Genomic DNA, 17,592 nt, shown 5'->3' with positions numbered 1-17,592 from the left:
TGTTTTAGAGTGAGTAAAGGTGTAGTGTTGGTGTCAACATTTAGTTTGAGAAGACCATTTCTGGGGTCCTGTTTGGTTTCTTTTGTTTACTTTCTGTCAGGAATGACTTCTGATATTAACTGTGTATTTTCTCTAGTTTTTACCCAGCCAGCTGGTTTCTGCTGCCTTCCTGCTCACAGGACAGCAACTTAGAAAAGGATCATTGAATATAGTATCTACTGTGTCCACTATCTTGGATGCATTGTCCCAAGTCCTATTTACATCCATACCTCTGAGAGACAGTATTTTAATTTCCACTTTACAGAAGAGACTGGGGTCTAGAGCAGCTATGTAGCATATGCATATGCCCAGAGGCAGCTGTGTTATTCAGCATTACAGTGTATTAACGTGCTGTGCGCTCCACATACATCTTTTGATTTTCCCCCTTATGCCTTTGTTGTTCCTATTGTTTCTTCCACTTGGGTTGCCTTCCCACTTCCTCTTTGTTAATTCATAACCACGAAGTCCATGGAGAATTGCTTTTTGGAAGCCTCCTCCAAGTTTTCTATGACTCAAATGAATAAAATAATGTATACAGATTAATAAGCGTAGCACCTGAAATATAAGTGCTCAAAAATGTGAGATACTATTCTTATGACCAAATTCATCCTACACTGTTCCCTTTAATAATCTTTACTCTCTTCATAGTTAAATAATACTCATGCTTCATTTAAAAAGTGAAAATTGCCCTTTGTCCTTTATGTGATATCACTTGGGCCTTATAGAAAAAGAGGGACCCATTTCTAAGTGGGGTTATCAACTAGGATTCTGTCACTTTTCCTTCCCTCATTCTCTCCATGTTTTAATAATGTAGGACTGTAAACACCACACTAAATTGTATGCTTTTATAGGGCCAGGCTTACTGTCCTCCTGACCACTGAGTCCTCAGTGCTTAGCATATAGTACTTGCTTAATAAATACTTGTGGAATAAGTGAATGGCTTTTCTGCTGTATCCTTGATGCTTCATTTTAATGTTGCATACTTACTTCTTATTGATTCAGTTCATTCTGCCATTATTTACTAAATACTTGCTTTGCAAAACATAAAAAGATTAATTGCACATAGTCTTTACCCTCAAGAGCTTGTAGTCTTACAGGGGAAATAAGACATGTATGTTACTAAAACAAGGTGTCCTAAGAGATAAAGCTTTAGGAGGAGTTCACAGAAGGTGAATAGTATTTCCTGGTAGGAGAACAGCTATTTCTGATGGATATATTGCATTTTAAAATATGAATATGGTTAGATAAGAATGTAGCAATAGCACAAACAAAAGCACAGAAGTAAGAAAAATCTGGGTGTGGAATGGGGAGAAGAATATAATGGGTATGTGAAAGAGAGTAATAGAAGATGGGGTTGGAAAAATAAATTGAGGTCAAATGAGAGAGTCTTGAATTTAAATCTCAGAAGGTTTGGATGTCATGCATTAGGCACTTGGAGCTGTTGAAGGCATTTTGAATAATGAAATTGTCTGATCAGGGCTCTACTTCATATAGATTAGTGTAATAGCAAAGTCAAAAATGTCTTGAAGTTGGGCTTCCCTGGTGGCGCAGTGGTTGAGAGTCCGCCTGCTGATGCAGGGGACACGGGTTCGTGCCCCAGTACGGGAAGATCCCACATGCCCCGGAGCGGCTGGGCCCGTGAGCCATGGCCGCTGAGCCTGCGCGTCTGGAGCCTGTGCTCCGCAACGGGAGAGGCCACAACAGGGAGAGGCCCGCGTACCGCGCAAAAAAAAAAAAAAAAAAAAATGTCTTGAAGTTGGAAACCCAATTAGGAAGTTACTGCTATGGTATCTCCTGAGAGGTATGAGGGCTCAAGTATACTTGGGAGGCAAGATATTTATTCCATTACTCGACAAGGCAGGCTGAATCTTTTAGAATACCTTTATAGAAGTAAGAACGTTCATTTTTTTCTTTTTTCAGAAGTTGTGCTTTTTTGAATACTAAGTGAAATGGAGCAGGCCTCATACAGAATGGAGAGGTTGATTACCCAGGGATTCCTATTAGCATAATTTCCATTTTATCTTTAATTGTGCATTGCCTTTCTGGAATTCTGAGCAGCCTTGAAGATATGCTGATAATTGGGAGTAGGAGAAAGAAATTTAATTTGTCATATCAAGTAAACATGACTTTGCAGAAAGAAATATTTGTGAACTTAGGCTGGCAATGAAACTAATAAATCATTTTGTGGTTTTTTGAAGAGAGTATTGGTTTTACGAAATATGGGGATGACAAAATTTAAACCAACATAAGTTTTATTTTGAAAAAGAATTTTCAATTATGTCAGAGAGGTATAGTTGCTGGGGTTTTTTGTTATTAATTTTGCTTAGTAAAATCTTAAATTAAAAGGAAAACAGTTATATATACTCTTTTGTCATGTTAAATGAGGAAAGAGGGTAGGGAACAACACTATGGAATGTTTATCTGATCAGAAGTATTTTTCCAAACCACAATAACATCCTTAACTAATTTAACTTTTATTGATAGCCTACTCTCAAGTAAAACATAAATTCCTACTGTCAGTGTTCTCACTGTCTAGTTGGAGAAAACTATAGACAAATACTGGGTATGAAAAAAATAAAGTAGTACAAAAATAAAATAAAATTTATTATGACTTTATGTTGAAGATGTTGGAGGAACCCAGCAGAGGAAGTTTAAAACTTTCAGAGGGTTTGGAAGAGACTTCTCAGTAGGGATTGAGTAGCATTTCTTATCAGTCCTTTTGTGGAGAAGGGGGTAAAGTCTGTGTTAAATGTACAATCATGAGCCATGCCTTTTCCTTTCATTCATCTGTAAAGCATAATTCACTGTGGAATGTACTGACCACAGTCTTCATGAGGAAAGGTCATTCTCTTTGAGCAGCCTTGGCTGAGCTGGCAGCTTTGGACAGGTGGTTTGAAGATCAGCAACAGAGGAAGGGAACCCAGCCATCCAGATTAGCTGAATCATCTTGGGTGTCAGTGGGCCACCGTCCATCAGCCAGATGGTCTTCAAACCACCATGATGCAATTGTGCTTTGGAAATCATGCCTGCTGACCTGTTTTTCCCTTTCCATCTGACTGATTCCTGTTTTTTAAGCTTCTAGTCAGCAGGGTATTTTATATATATGAGCCATTCTGTTCTCAGAACAGAACCCACATTGTTTTTGTTCTGTGCTTCATTTAAGCATGAAAACTCTTTTATAAACTTTGGCTCTCCTAGGAAAGTAAATACTTTATTGCTAACCTCTTTCAAGTCCAACTTCCTTTTTACCTGACTCTTCTCTCCATCTAGATTTTGACTTTAAACCCTCCTTATGGAGCTATCTCAGACTAAACAAGTAACTAAAAACAGAAGAAATGCTTTAGAAGGGTCTCAACGTACAGTTAAAAAGAGCATCAACTTTGAAATGAGACAGACCTAGGGTGAATATAAAAATGAATCAGACCAAGGAGATGAATGAGGCTCAGATGTCAGTGTCAAGCATCTTTCCATCTCATCAGGGAGATCAATTCTGTACATACATAATTAGGATACAAATGAGATGATGTATGTGACATAAGGAGTTCAGGTAAACTGTTAGGTAAGCTTAGAGGAAGAAGAGACATCTTCCAGCTAAGAAGAAGGAAAGGATTTATGGAGTAAGGGGCATTTGAGACATGGCTTCATATGATAAATTCTGTGGATGTAGATGTAAAGGGTACTCTTTTTTTGTTTTTATTCAAATCTTAAAGGATATGTAGATCATGTGCAACCTAGACTGCCTTCCCCATGTTTTCTTAAATTTTCTAACAGCTGTTTTCAAACAGCTCTTTTCTTTCCCTCTTCTGTATTCATTTTATAAAGACCAAGAAGATCTCATCTCTTTTACTCACTTTGCTGAGAACCGTAAAGACTTCTCTGATTTTTTAAACATCACTTTCCTTTCCCCAAGGAGACATATATTTAATTAGATGAATGGCATCAGCTAACCACCATCCTGGTGAAAAATCTCCTCTCATCTGGGACAGAGGAGTTGGCCATTTGCAGTGTTACTAGAGAAGCCACCTGTGGATTTGTTTTATAATCCAATGCTACAGTTACAAGCATTGTTTCCATTATATCCTCCAGTTAGATAGCGTAGCCTCCCCAGGGCCTCTTCAGGGCTTCCCACAGCTTACAGAACTAGACACACTAAGTAATCAAGGCATTAAAGGTTTTTCATCTATTATATACTGATTTTTAAAAGTATAATTTGTTCAGAATTTTTCTGTCTCTAGAACTTACCCACTGTCTAAAACACTGAAAATCTATATATTTTCAAGCTTTGTTTTTTAACTTCGGCATGTTTATATTATATGGTAATTTCTTGATTACCCAAAATTCATGGAGAGGAGGATGTATCTACTGAAATTTTCTGGTTAACAAATGCTAAAATGCTTTTTGTTAAAACCATGGTCTAATGACAGTGATTTTTTTTTTAAGATTATGAATCCTGTCTTCCATAAGATTAGTTACCAACACTGAGTACTGAAAAGAAAGAATAAGAGAGAAACAAGAGAATCATTTACTTAGGGCCTGGAGCATAGTTACCAAGGGCATGGCCTTTGATGGTACTCTTACCTAGCTGTGAATCCTGGATCCACCTCTTACTGACTAGGAGTTCTTTAACAGGTTATTTTAAATGTATCATTTTTATCATCCTTGAATTGGGATCGCAGTGGTACACACTTATTTAGCCTCTTTATGGTGACTACATGAAACAGGTCATGGACAAAGAACCTGTCTCAACAAAAAGCTAGAAACAAAATTAACTGTACCTAGTGTTGTGCTGATAGACATTTTACATGTTAGTGCATTAATCTTCAAGGCAACCTGATGGGGTAGTATTTTTAATTTGATATTTTTATCTGTACTTTAAAAACAAGCACAAGTTGACCCTTGTAAAACGTGGTTTAAACTGTATGGATCCACCTATATGCATATTTCTTTCAATAGTAAATACTACAGTACTACCCAATCTGCGGTTGGATGCCAAGGGACCACAGATACAGAGGGCCAACTATAAATTATACGCAGATTGTCAACTGTGGGGAGGATCTGTGTCCCTAATCCTCACATTAGGGTCAACTGTACTCAGATTTAGAAAGTAATTTGCAGAAAATCTCATAATTCTAATTCTAATGTCAAAGTTGAGATTTGAGTTCAGATCTGACCAATTCTAAAGCCCGTGCTACTTACTTTCTTGGATTTTTTTCCTTTTAGATATTTCTCATGGCTCTCCTTTATTGTTTTTAACATGCAGTAATACACACTAATTCTTCTATAATTGAACAGTGTAGAAATAACTAATGCAAAAATTTCCTAATCCCTGTCCTACTCTCCAGAAGTATGCAACTTAAAAAGTTTGTTCTATGTGCTTGCAGATATCTTCCCTGCATTTATATCTACATGATGTATGGGGCTTTTTTCTGAAAAGATTGTGCCAATTTACATTTTTCAATGGTGTGTAAAATTTCCGGTTTCCCTACAACGTTATTAATACTGAATGTTCTCTTTCTATTCTCTTGTCCATTTGATAGATGAAAAAATGCTGTATCTTTGTTTTAATGTGCACTTCTTAAATTACTAGATTGAATGTCTCAAAATCAAAACCATTTCTCTACTAACCCCACCTGAATTTGTACTAATCCCAGATGGTGGTGTTTTAAAATAAAAATCCATATAAATACAATGCAAATACTCCATTTATTATCCTTATTCTCCTCTATGTGTCCTCAGAAAGCAAAGAAAGTAACTATAATATATAATATATCATAATTCAATTGAGGAGATGCCTAATGTGTTTTGGAATTTTAATGTGGCTTATTATTACCAGATGTCTCATTTACATTAAATAAATATTTTTAGGAATCCGCAGGAAAAAGTCTTCAGGAAAGCAAGTACTGCATTTATTGGTTCAGCCAGTATTTATCAAGTGTTTTCCACGTGCCAGGCAGGGTGCTAGGTACCTGAGTTTCACAAATAAACAAGATAAACATAGTCTCCTATCAAACAGTTTAACCTTGTGCAGAAGATAAACAAATGTCTGAGAAAGTTTTGGCTGGAGGGAACAGAACAGCTAACTCAGACTGACTGAAAAAATAAGTAAGTAGATTAGCTCTCCTTAGAAGATTGCTAAGAATAAGGCTGGGCTTCAGTGGCCCCATTTGGTTGGTCCAGTGGCCCCATTTTGTCATCAGAGAACCAGTTCTTCCATCTCTGCCTTTGCTCTGTCATTCACAGGCTGCTTTCCTTCTGGTTGTGGGATGGCTGCCCATGGCTATTTGCACTTCATGCTCTCTTGTTAACTTGGAAGGTATGGGGACTTCTTGTGGTTCTTTTAAGATCTACAAAGGACCTTTCCAGAAGTCTCCAGCAAACCTCTCTTGGTGTCTCATTGACCAGAACTGGATCACATACCCATTCCTGACAAAATCATTGGCAAAAAGAATAAGATTAGCCTTAAGGCAATCAGGCCTTCTCTTGGGGCAGAGAGTAGGGATCAGCTTTCTCTAAGGTGTATCTCTGAGCAACAGGATATTGTAGATACCTTGGAAAAAAAAAAAAAAAAGACCTACTGGAAAGGAAAAAAAGAAGAAACAATATCCACTACAACAATAAAACAAGCAACTATGATTGAGTATCTGTACTACAGTTCAAGTCAGTGCGAGTGAAGAATGACATCTTTGCCATTTTCTTTTTAATGTCTCATAGGATCAGAGTGGCACCAGTGAGGAAGACAGCAGTCTTGAAGCTTGTATTAAACAATTGCCTAAAAGTGAAAGCTCCAAACTGGTGAGAATACTGGGTGTTTCATCCAATGTTCTTTTTAGGGATGAACTGTATATATTTTGGATCAGTTGTGTTTGCTTCTCTAGGAATCTTGATCTCTGAGACAGGGGAAGCTATTCCATATAGCAAATGACCCAAAGAACAGTGTATTCTCCTACTTTCTTCATATTTGAATTGTGCTGTCTGGGACTAAAGAAGCAATCTCTTTTAAATCTTGTTTAATATTGGGTTTCTTTAAGGCTAGGGTGGTGCTGAATTAGTTCTAGAGGCACAAAAAGAGATGTTAAATGTATTCCTGTGTTCATAATAAAAGATACTTAAACTTACCCATGGGCTAGAGCATTAGGAGAGAGGCAGTTTTAGAGAACTGTTCCTCCTTATGTGTCCTGACATTTCATATCTTGTTATTTAATATTTATGGAACTTTTACTGGGTACCACGTGCTATCCTGTGTTCTACGTTCATTTTCTGACCCTCATAGCTGTAGGTGGCGATATTTTTCTTTTACATGTGCGGAAACTGAAGGCTTGCTTAGGGATGTTAACTAATTTGTGAAAGGCCACTCACTAGTATGTCATAGACCTGGAGATTGATCTCATTCAGTCTGACTCCCAAGCCTTTGCTCATAATCTACCTTTCTGTTTTGCAGCCTAGCACTTCCAGGGTTAGACTGCAAGTTCTAGAAAGAAATGTGGGCTTTTTTTCCCCTCTGTTTCAAAATATATTATGAGTCTCAAAGAATTAGTCACTTAGGAGGGTCACTGTGATTTTATGACAGCACAGAGTTGTTCATTTTACTTCAGGGAGTTTGAAAACTCATCCATTTATCTTCTTTCAACTTTTATATATATCAGGACTGGCTTAGATTCCATATCCTAGAAAATGAACTGATTCTTTCAGGCTGAAGGAAAAGGACATTTCAGCAAGAGTGGAAATTATAATGGTCCACTCTTACACAAACCCTATGTGAGGCATCAAGAATAGTGGGACCAACAGATTATGACCACTGTTCTTGAACAAGACGTGCCGAAGGTACACTGTTCCCTTTCCAAAAGACAAACTGCATCTTTGCACTGAAGAGGAATGAGGAACATCAACGAATTTCAAACTGCAGCTCCTTCATTCATTTAAAAATACTACTGGGACTTCCCTGGTGGTGCAGTGCTTAAGAATCTGCCTGCCAGTGCAGTGGACGTGGGTTCGAGCCCTGGTCCGGGAAGATCCCACATGCCGCGGAGCAACTAAGCTTGTGCGCCACAACTACTGAGCCTGCGCTCTAGAGCCCACGAGCCACAACTACTGAGCTCACGTGCCGCAACTACTGAAGGCCACACGCCTAGAGCCCGTGCTCCTCAACAACGGATGCCACTGCAGTAAGAAGGCCACACACTGCAACGAAGAGTAACCCCCGCTCGCCGCAACTAGAAAAGCCCGAGCGCAGCAATGAAGACCCAACGCAGCCAAAAATAAATTAATTAATTTTTTAAAAAAAAATTTTAAAAGACCCTACTAACTGGTTCTTTTTGGCACTGTTTCTCCAAAGATAGATTAAGGAAAAATCTTTTAAAGCAACAGGGCTTTGCAAGTAGAGGCCCCTGATTTCATCCACAGAGGAAATGGTAAAAGAGTGAAAACACTCCCTTGCTTGCTGGGAGAGGCAGGTAGTCCCACAGAGGCTCACTTGTAGGCTGCAGGCAAAAGCCACCCGTCATCCACCCTCTGTTCCCAAGAAGGCAACACCAGTGATGGGGCTCCAAGTGCCAAAATAATTGAAGAGCACCACCCTCAGGCAGAGGACCTAAAGGACTAAGGATAATTTTTAGATTATTTCATACTGCATTTTAATAAGAATAAAAACTTCCCCAAACCCATTGACTGGTATTTTTCTTCCTCCCCTCCCCCCGACCAACCTCTTTCTCTTTTTGGTATTCTACAATTTCTTTGTCACCATTTCCAATAGAATATTCATGGTCTAGTCAACTGAGGAAAGAGCCAAATTTGAACAACTTTTATAGCATAAATATAAATGGCCTAGCATAAAGTATTGCTTAAGAGTGTGTCTAACGAGCAAGTTAGACCTCACCAAGCCTCAGTTTACTCATATGAAGGATGGGAGTGACCAGGATGTTATGAGAAACAAACAGACAATAAAGTATAAGCATGTAGTAGAGTATAAGGTACATAGTTGGTGCTTAGCAAGTTCATGCATTAATTCAGAAAATATTTGCCAAATGCCACTATGTTCCAGGCACTGGAGATACAAAAGTGAACAAAATGTACCAGAACGTGTGCCTTCATAGAGACTCATTCATGGGTAGATGGGGGAAGGGAGATAGATAATGCATAAATTAGCAAATTATATTAAATCATGAAATTGCTGTCCTTGGGGGTAAAAATTTCATCTGGCTCAACCTAACATATTCATTATTGTCTCATCATAAAGTACAGTTGACCCTTGAAAAATGCATTGGTTAGGGATGCTGACCTTCTGCACAGTGGAAAATCCATGTATAGCTTATAGTTATAAGGCCCCCTGTGTTCTGGGTTCCTCCACATCCATGGCGCCAACCAACCTCAGATGGCAGATTGTGTAGTATTATTGTATTTACTATTGAAAAAAATCCGTGTGTAAGTGGACCCACATGGTTCAAACCAATGTAGTTCAAGGGTCAACTGTATTAATAACAGTTCCTCATCATTAGTCATCATTTGATTGTTTCTATTATGAGATTGGCACCAGCTCCCCTGCATTGCTGCACCGTTCTAGGATGGTTGCTGGATGCACCTCGTCAGAGGACAGCATGTGATCTGTATGGGCCTTGACTCCTGTTACCTTAGTTTATGTCAGTTGGAAACAGTAAGCTCTAACCCTTTAAAGGTTGAATTTCTTGCTTCCTGTGGGAGCATATATCTCATCAGACACTGCTGGCCCCTACAGGAGAGACCAGGAGAAAAACACGGGTCTTGCTCTTAAGCAGCTTACCCTCAAGCATCAGTGAGGATAACAGAATTTGTACCTGGAAAATCAGACCAGGCAGAAGTGTATGAAAGAGAGAGAAAAAAAAAAAAATGTGACAGGAGTTCAAAAGTGGAAGGAAAACCATCTCGTTCAGGGATTAGGGATGGTTTCTTAGACTCTTGGCCTTTAAGGTGAACCTTTAAAGATGAGAAGGGGATTGACTACCGAGGGGTTCACCAGGTGAATGAAACAGTGTGGGTGATGTACTGTGTGCAAAGTTGAACAGTAGAATCGGATAGAAGTTGAACAGTAGAATCACAGAACTGAAGGGACTATATGCTGTGAATTATAGATTAACATATTCATCTTTTTATGCTCAGTGCTCAATAAATGTCTCATTAACTACATGGATACACATACATACAAGGTGCTACCTATGAGAAACTATACTCCAAAGGGCTATTAAAGTGCTTCTCCAAGATTACCTGTTTTCCGAGCTAAGACTAAGCCACGAGTCTACATATATTCCAGTGCTTATTTCCACTCTTCAGTGATGATTGGCTTTCGTCCATATCTCGGTAGTCCCCAGATTCACAGCCAAGGAGTTTATAAAAACTTCAGTAGATATTAGATTTCTCTAAAATATTTTTTAAAGGGAGAATGACTTGTTTTTAGACAACTGATCAGGTGATGGTTGGTGAAGCATAGATTCCGATTGTGAGAGACTGGAGACAGGGAGGTGTCTGGAATCTATTTCAGAAGTCTAGGTGAGAGCCTGTTAAGACTATTTTTTAAGCCTTTTGAAAGGAACTTAAAAAAAATTTTGCACAGAGCCTTGCAATTTGCAAAACTGCCTCATCTATTATCTCGTTAGCTTAAATATTTTAATATCTATTTTTTCCAACATGATATTAATTCATGATTTTATTCAATTTTATCCCCAAAATAACCCTATGTAAGAAGTAGGGCAGGAGTTATTTAATCCCTGACTTACAGATGAGATCTTAAGCTGCTTAGTGAAAGACCACAAAACTAGAAATTAGAAGAGCTGCACCTCATCCTGAAGGGTCCTTGCCTCCCTGGTATCTTGACATAGAAGAGCATGAATCCCTAAAATAAGTATTTTAATCTTTTGGGTATAAACCTATGTTTTTATCATGTTGGGGATATCTGTGTTAATGTAATCCACTCTTTGGGGGCAGTATAGCTGAATTATTAAGAGTGCAAAGATTGGAGCCATTCTACTTAGATTCAAATCCTGGTTCCACCATTTACTAGCCATACAACCTTAGGCAAACAGCTTAACCTCTCTGTGCCTCAATTTTTGCATCTGTAAAATGGGAGAAAGAAACAAAGGGTTATTGTGAGAGAAAGGAGTTAATAACTATAAAGTACTAGGTAGAACCATGCCAGAGTACCCGGAATGACTGTGTAAGGGGGGGTTGTTGTTAATGGTGGATGATGTTATGCTGATTAAAGCATTAAGCGTCAGCCAGATGAGGATTAGCTGTTCTGAGTGAAGCATTACGTGTCACTTGGAAAACTGAAGTGAATTTTTTCAACCCCCAAAATGCAACTGCTGATAATAGATAGCATCTATTGAATGCCTGTGTGCCAGGCACTATTCTAACATCATTCACCTAACAATCCTATGAAGTTAGTACTAGTATTATCCCCATCTAAGAGATGAGGAAACTGAGGTACTGAAATGTTAAGTAAGTTGCCTAAATAATTACCTGGTGAAGCCAGGATCCAGGTCCATGCACTGTGAGGCTGGAGGCTGCACTCTAAACCATTATGCAGTACTGCTTCTCAGAGAGATACAGATATAGAACAAAACTGAAGTCAGGGGACAGCAAGAGAGTTACACTGGGATCTGAACTTTGTGATTTTCATTCCCTAAATCTTGGACTCCAACATAGAAAATTATAACATAGAAACAGGTAGGTACTGAAATTTACCTTTCACATTGGTAAATGAAGTGATATAGACCTCCAAACCGTTGTTTCATAAAATGAAGGAAACTAAAACATTTCAAGAAACTAACCTGTGCCAGGCATTTTCATACTGGTGATCTTATTTAACCCAATGATGCACATGTTTTTAGCCCTACTTTACTGATAAGGTACTGAGGCTAAGAGATGTCAAGTCTGTTCCTAAGATCTCACAGCTGGTGGGTGCTATGGCTGGGACTCAAACCCAGTTCTCTTTGCCTCTAAACCCCATCTTCTCTTCACTGTGTAGTTCACATAGCCTTTCTTGGAATATCAGAAGTATCACTGTGTGATCTATTTGTTCAAACAACAGATATTAATTGAGTATCTCTTGCATGTCAGACAATGTTATGTACAGGGGATTCAGTGATGAGCAAGACTATTAGCACTTCTTAAAGGGCTTGAGATGTTCAAGGACAGGTGTTCACATCAGCTTGCTGTCTTTAGAAGCACAGTAGTTAGGTGGGGAGGAAGGAGCAAGAGAAGGAAAGGAAGAGATAGTACTGTGTTGTTCTTTTTTTTTTTTTTTGCTGTACGCGGGCCTCTCACTGTTGTGGCCTCTCCCGTTGCAGAGCACAGGCTCCGGACACGCAGGCTCAGCGGCCATGGGTCACGGGCCCAGCCGCTCCGTGGCATGTGGGATCTTCCCGGACCAGGGCACAAACCCGTGTCCCCTGCATCAGCAGGCAGACTCAACCACTGCGCCACCAGGGAAGCCCCTGTGTTGTTCTTATAAATATCTAACCTCTGTTCTTGCTACCACCTTTGGATCTCTAACCTTGTCTGATTCTATAGTTTTCTGCCTTGATGTAAAACCAGTTTATGTCTTCTTTGGTTCTTGTCTGTCTCCTTCTCCATGTTGTTATAGATACTAATAGCCAGTAAAATAATTTCAGAGCTACTAGCTTACAACAAAATAATAAAAGGACAAATAACTCAATTAAAAGATGGGTAGGGATCTGAACAGGCATTTCTCCATACAAATGGCCAATAAGCACATATAAAGATGGTCAGCCTCATTAACCATTAGAGAAATGCACATCAAAGCCACAATGAGTTACCACTTCATACCTGCTAGGAGATTATAATCAAATACACAGATAATATAAGTGCTGACAAGGATATGGAGAAATTGGAACTCTCATACATTGCTGCTACAGCCAGTTTGGAAAACAGTTTGCAGTTCCTCAAAATATTAACAGAATTACCATATGACCCAGCAGTTTTACTCCTAGGTATATACCCAAGAGAAATGAAAATACACGTCACACAAAAACTTGTAAACAGTTGTTTACAGCAGCATTATTAATAATAGCCCCCAAATGGAAACAACGTAAATGTCCACCAGTGGATGAATGAATAAATAAAATATGGTCGATCCATACAGTAGAATATTATTTAGCAATGAAAGATAAAGAAGTACTGATACATGATGCTACAAGAATCAAAACCTGCAGCATGGCTTCACTCCTATTAATAGGGCTATTATTAATAATGCTGCTGTAAACAATTATGCACAAGTTTTTGTGTGATGTGTATTTTCATTTCTCTTGGGTATATACCTAGGAGTAAAACTGCTGGATCATATGGTAATTCTGTTAATATGGACACACTTGCCCAGTTTTACTTCAAATTCTTACATTTAAGCACCATTATTTATAGGGGAAACTGAGAGCCAAATATGGTAATGGAGGTTCCAAATGATTATGTGCACTTTGCACTAGAAGACTTGTTAGGAAATTACTAATAAGCTTGCCACAGACATAATAGCAGAAGTGCTTCAGCCACTCAATGTGTGTTCTTGTGATTTTAGGTTGCTGTAGATTGTTTAAGACAGCTTATTTTAAAAGTAGAAAAACAGATTTTGTAAGTGCTTGCCATTAACTTGCTACTAAATTCCCAATGTATTGATTGAATCAATAAAAAGCCAGATGTTACCCACCCCCCCCAAAAAAAAACAGAACCAAAATCTATAGAGACAGAAAGTAAATTAGTGGTTGCCTATGGCTGGGGGATAGAAAGTGACCCTAATGGGTTCAAGGTTTCTTTCAGAGATTATGAAATGCTCTAAACTTCGATTGTGATGACACTTGTATAATTCTGAATGGTAAAACCATTGTATTGTACACTTTAGATGGATGAATGTTATGATATGTTAATTATATCTCAATAAAGGTGTTTTAAAAAATTACAGGAGGGGCTTCCCTGGTGGCGCAGTGGGTGAGAGTCCGCCTGCCGATGCAGGGAACATGGGTTCGTGCCCTGGTCCGGGAAGATCCCACATGCCGCGGAGCGGCTGGGCCCGTGAGCCATGGCCGCTGAGTCTGCGCGTCCGGAGCCTGTGCTCCGAAACGGGAGAGGCCACAACAGTGAGAGGCCCACGTACCGCAAAAAAAAAAAAAAAAAAATTACAGGAGGAAGAAGAAAGAGGGGAAGACAGAATATAGACAATCCACAAACTGAAACCAAGTCAGAAATTTGATTCTAAGTAACCTCTACACTGGAAATTCTGTGATTGTGTTAAAAAACTATAATATGATCCTATGCGAGGAACTTTTAATGTAGTCTCTCCACATTTTGGAATCTTTTTGCAAGTGTTTAATAATCTGCACCCTAGTAGAAAAAACCCCACTTCTTTGTCTATCACAATTAAAGCTTGGCTTTATCTTGTAAATTCCTGTGTTCAGCCTGTTGCTACACTCTGTGCTAGTTCCTGGGAAGATGCTACCGAAGGTAAACAGACATAGTCTCTCTTCTTGTGTTGCTTACAGTCTTCATGGGAGAGTGACATCATGTAATGTTACATATAGATTGAAATCTCAACTTTGATAAAAGCTAAGAACTAGAGGCGCTTGGTGCTAAGAGAGCACAGAATAGGGGGGTTTGACCTTATCAGGAAGGGCTCTCCCAGTGAAAATTGAACTGAGATCTGAAGAAGCTGGCGCTACCCGGCAGTTGGGCAAAGAAGAAACAAAGGAGGGAGCTAGGCAACCTTAGAGCCTCCGGGAGTTTGGGGAACTGAAATTCTGAATGTTCACGGTTGCCAGAACTGGTGAGATGGGAACTAAACTGGAGTGGTTGACAAGGGCCAGGCCACTCTGATGAGATGGTCTCTATGCTAACGGTAGTGGGAAGCCATGGAGGGCTTTCGGAGGTGACTCTAAACTGTAGCTGTAACGTAGTGATCAGGTTGGACAGGGGCCAGAGTGGATGCTGATGGACTGGCTGGGAGTTTACTGTGGCAGAGGCAATGGCAGTCTGCAAGAGATGGCGGTGGCAGGATACATTCTCATATTCTGTCTTTGCAAAAATTATAATAAACGGCAAGGTAATATATGTGTTTACCTGGTAAGTTCCACAGAGAGTTGCCAGTCAAAGAATTTACCTTTCTTGCTCCCAGTATGCAAACCTTCTGCTGGACATGTGCTTTAAAGCTTTCCTCTGAACGCAGGTTTGGAGCTATTAAAATAGCAGTTGTTACACCATCTGGGTCTTGAGAACAAGCATCATCCCAAGGCTTGGCCAGCAGCCCAAGATAACCTTGCTAGGAAATGCCCCCAGCAGATGTGCCCGGCATTCTAGCCCCACTCTATGACACTGCTTAGCAACAGTGCATGCATCTGTGTATCAAGTAATCCCTGTCATTACAGACCTAGTTCATGTGCAGCAGCCTCAAGAACATTTAGACTTTTCAAAAATTTTCAAAATGTCTAGGTTTTTTCAAACGGTCTGCCGTGTTTGTGTTTACTGTTGTCTTTCATTATGAAATGTCATTTCTGACCCTTAGGGCAACAATAGAAAAATGAGAGTATTCCAAGTCAGCTCAAGGTGGCATTCAACCTGTAGTTTCTTTGTGGAGATTTTAGAATTTACAGGGTAGCAAGATGCCTGGGGAAGCATGAATTGTTTCTGAATTAACTATCATTAACTTAAATGGGCTGTGACATGGAAATTCACGCCGCAGCTGACAGTGCGTTTTTACCATTGCAGAGTCCCCACCAGCCAGAATAGCAACATTTTAGGAACACTTTTTACTCTCTACCTTGATACACTTGATCCACATAAAATTTTCAAACGTACTTACTGAAAAATCAGTGTGAAGTGTTATAAATAATACCTGTATCTCCAAATGGTCCGATAGTACTTGCTTTCTCAGATGAAAAAGGCTGTCAGATATAAATCGTGGGCTCTGATATCTGAATGGACATAAACATCCCCCCTGCCGTCACTAGCTCTGACCTAGAAAGTGACTTATCCTGTCTGCCTTCATTTCTCCACCCAAAAATGAGGGAGGAGGAGACCCTCCTATTTTTTGTGAAGATGAAGTGTGATTTTGTACGTGAAACTCTTGTTCTTTTTTTTTTTTTTTTTTTTTGCGGTACGCGGGCCTCTCACTGTTGTGGCCTCTCCCGTTGCGGGGCACAGGCTCCGGATGCGCAGGCTCAGCGGCCATGGCTCACGGGCCCAGCCTCTCCGCGGCATATGGGATCCTCCCAGACCGGGGCACGAACCCGTATCCCCTGCATCGGCAGGCGGACTCTCAACCACTGCGCCACCAGGGAGGCCCCACGTGAAACTCTTAATAGTGCTTGGAATGCAGTAAGGGCTCAGTAACTGTAGCTATTGTTAACACCAGATTTTGTCTATATAAAATCAACGTGTGCTAGAACTCCCGTTATTCAGTACACATTTCCCGAGAACTTGTGATGTATCAAGCTCTAGGAATGCAAAGATAAATAAGACATCTTTCATCTAGGAGCTCACCACATTAGGTCTAGTGCAAAGGTTACAAACTGGTTGTCAGGAGATTTTTACCTTAAAAATCCTGGTTTCTATTTTCTACTGAAAACAGACCAGCATTCCAAGCTGCCCCTTTCATCAATCATGTACTTCTAGTTTATTTGAGTCCCTACCTTTCCACCATTCTCTAACCCCTGCTTAGAGAATGCCTGCTTCCCCGTCACCTGTAAGTACTTGAGAACCTACATCATCCCCATCACCTGTGAGTACCTGAGGCTGCATCCCAGGTCTACTAGCTGTGGCCATGCAGGTGGGCCTGGCGGAAGGTGAAAGCCAAGCAGTAGACAGGAGCTGGGTGGTGGAGGGCCTTGTGGACCAGGAGAAAGGTCTTTCTACCAACAGAAGCCTTTGGAATGGTTTTTTTTTTTTTTTTTTTTTTTTGCAGTACGCGGGCCTCTCACCGTTGTGGCCTCTCCTGCTGCGGAGCACAGGCTCCGGATGCTCAGGCTCAGCGGCCATGGCTCACGGGCCTAGCCGCTCTGCGGCATGTGGGATCTTCCCAGACCGGGGCACGAACCCGTGTCCCCTGCATCGGCAGGCGGATTCTCAACCACTGCGCCACCAGGGAAGCCCCTGGAATGGTTTTTAAAGGGGGATTATAATGATGAGATTAGCCTGCTGATAAGATCCTTTTGAGCTCCCTGTGAAGAATCTGCTAGCAAATGTCAAAACTGAAGGCAGGGAGTTTAAAACGCTGCTAGAGGAAATGAGATGAAAGTCGATAGTGACCTAAACTAGGGGGTCTGTCAGTGAGTGCAGATTTTCAATAAATACAGCAGTTAGAATTGATAGACTAGATGGTTGTGTGAATGTCAAAGTTGAAGAAGAAGCGGGGTGAGGCAAGTATTCTCGGATTACATCATGGGCAGCTGGCTGACTGGCTGGTTGGTTGATGCCATTCACTGATAAAAGAATGAGGAGGAAGGGAATTCCCCGGTGGTCCAGTGGTTAGGACTTGGCGCTTTCACTGCTGCAGACCTGGGTTCAGTCCCTGACCAGGGAACTAAGATC

At 40.2% G+C, this 17,592-nt stretch overlaps 1 protein-coding gene across 1 annotated transcript in view; it reads left to right on the top strand.

Annotated features, from left to right (window-relative positions):
* The window catches only part of PATJ (PATJ crumbs cell polarity complex component), a 348,566-nt gene that overhangs the window by 248,347 nt on the left and 82,627 nt on the right, over positions 1 to 17,592 (top strand). Inside the window, exon 30 of the mRNA XM_081223688.1 lies at positions 6,751 to 6,831. Coding sequence (XP_081079814.1) covers positions 6,751 to 6,831 — 81 coding nt within the window. The remainder of the gene's footprint in view (positions 1 to 6,750; positions 6,832 to 17,592) is intronic.

The sequence above is a fragment of the Mesoplodon bidens genome, assembly GCF_964165515.1.
Source record: "Mesoplodon bidens genome assembly, chromosome: 2".
NCBI classification, from domain to species: Eukaryota; Metazoa; Chordata; class Mammalia; order Artiodactyla; family Ziphiidae; genus Mesoplodon; species Mesoplodon bidens.
This window is presented reverse-complemented; position numbering and strand designations above follow the sequence as displayed.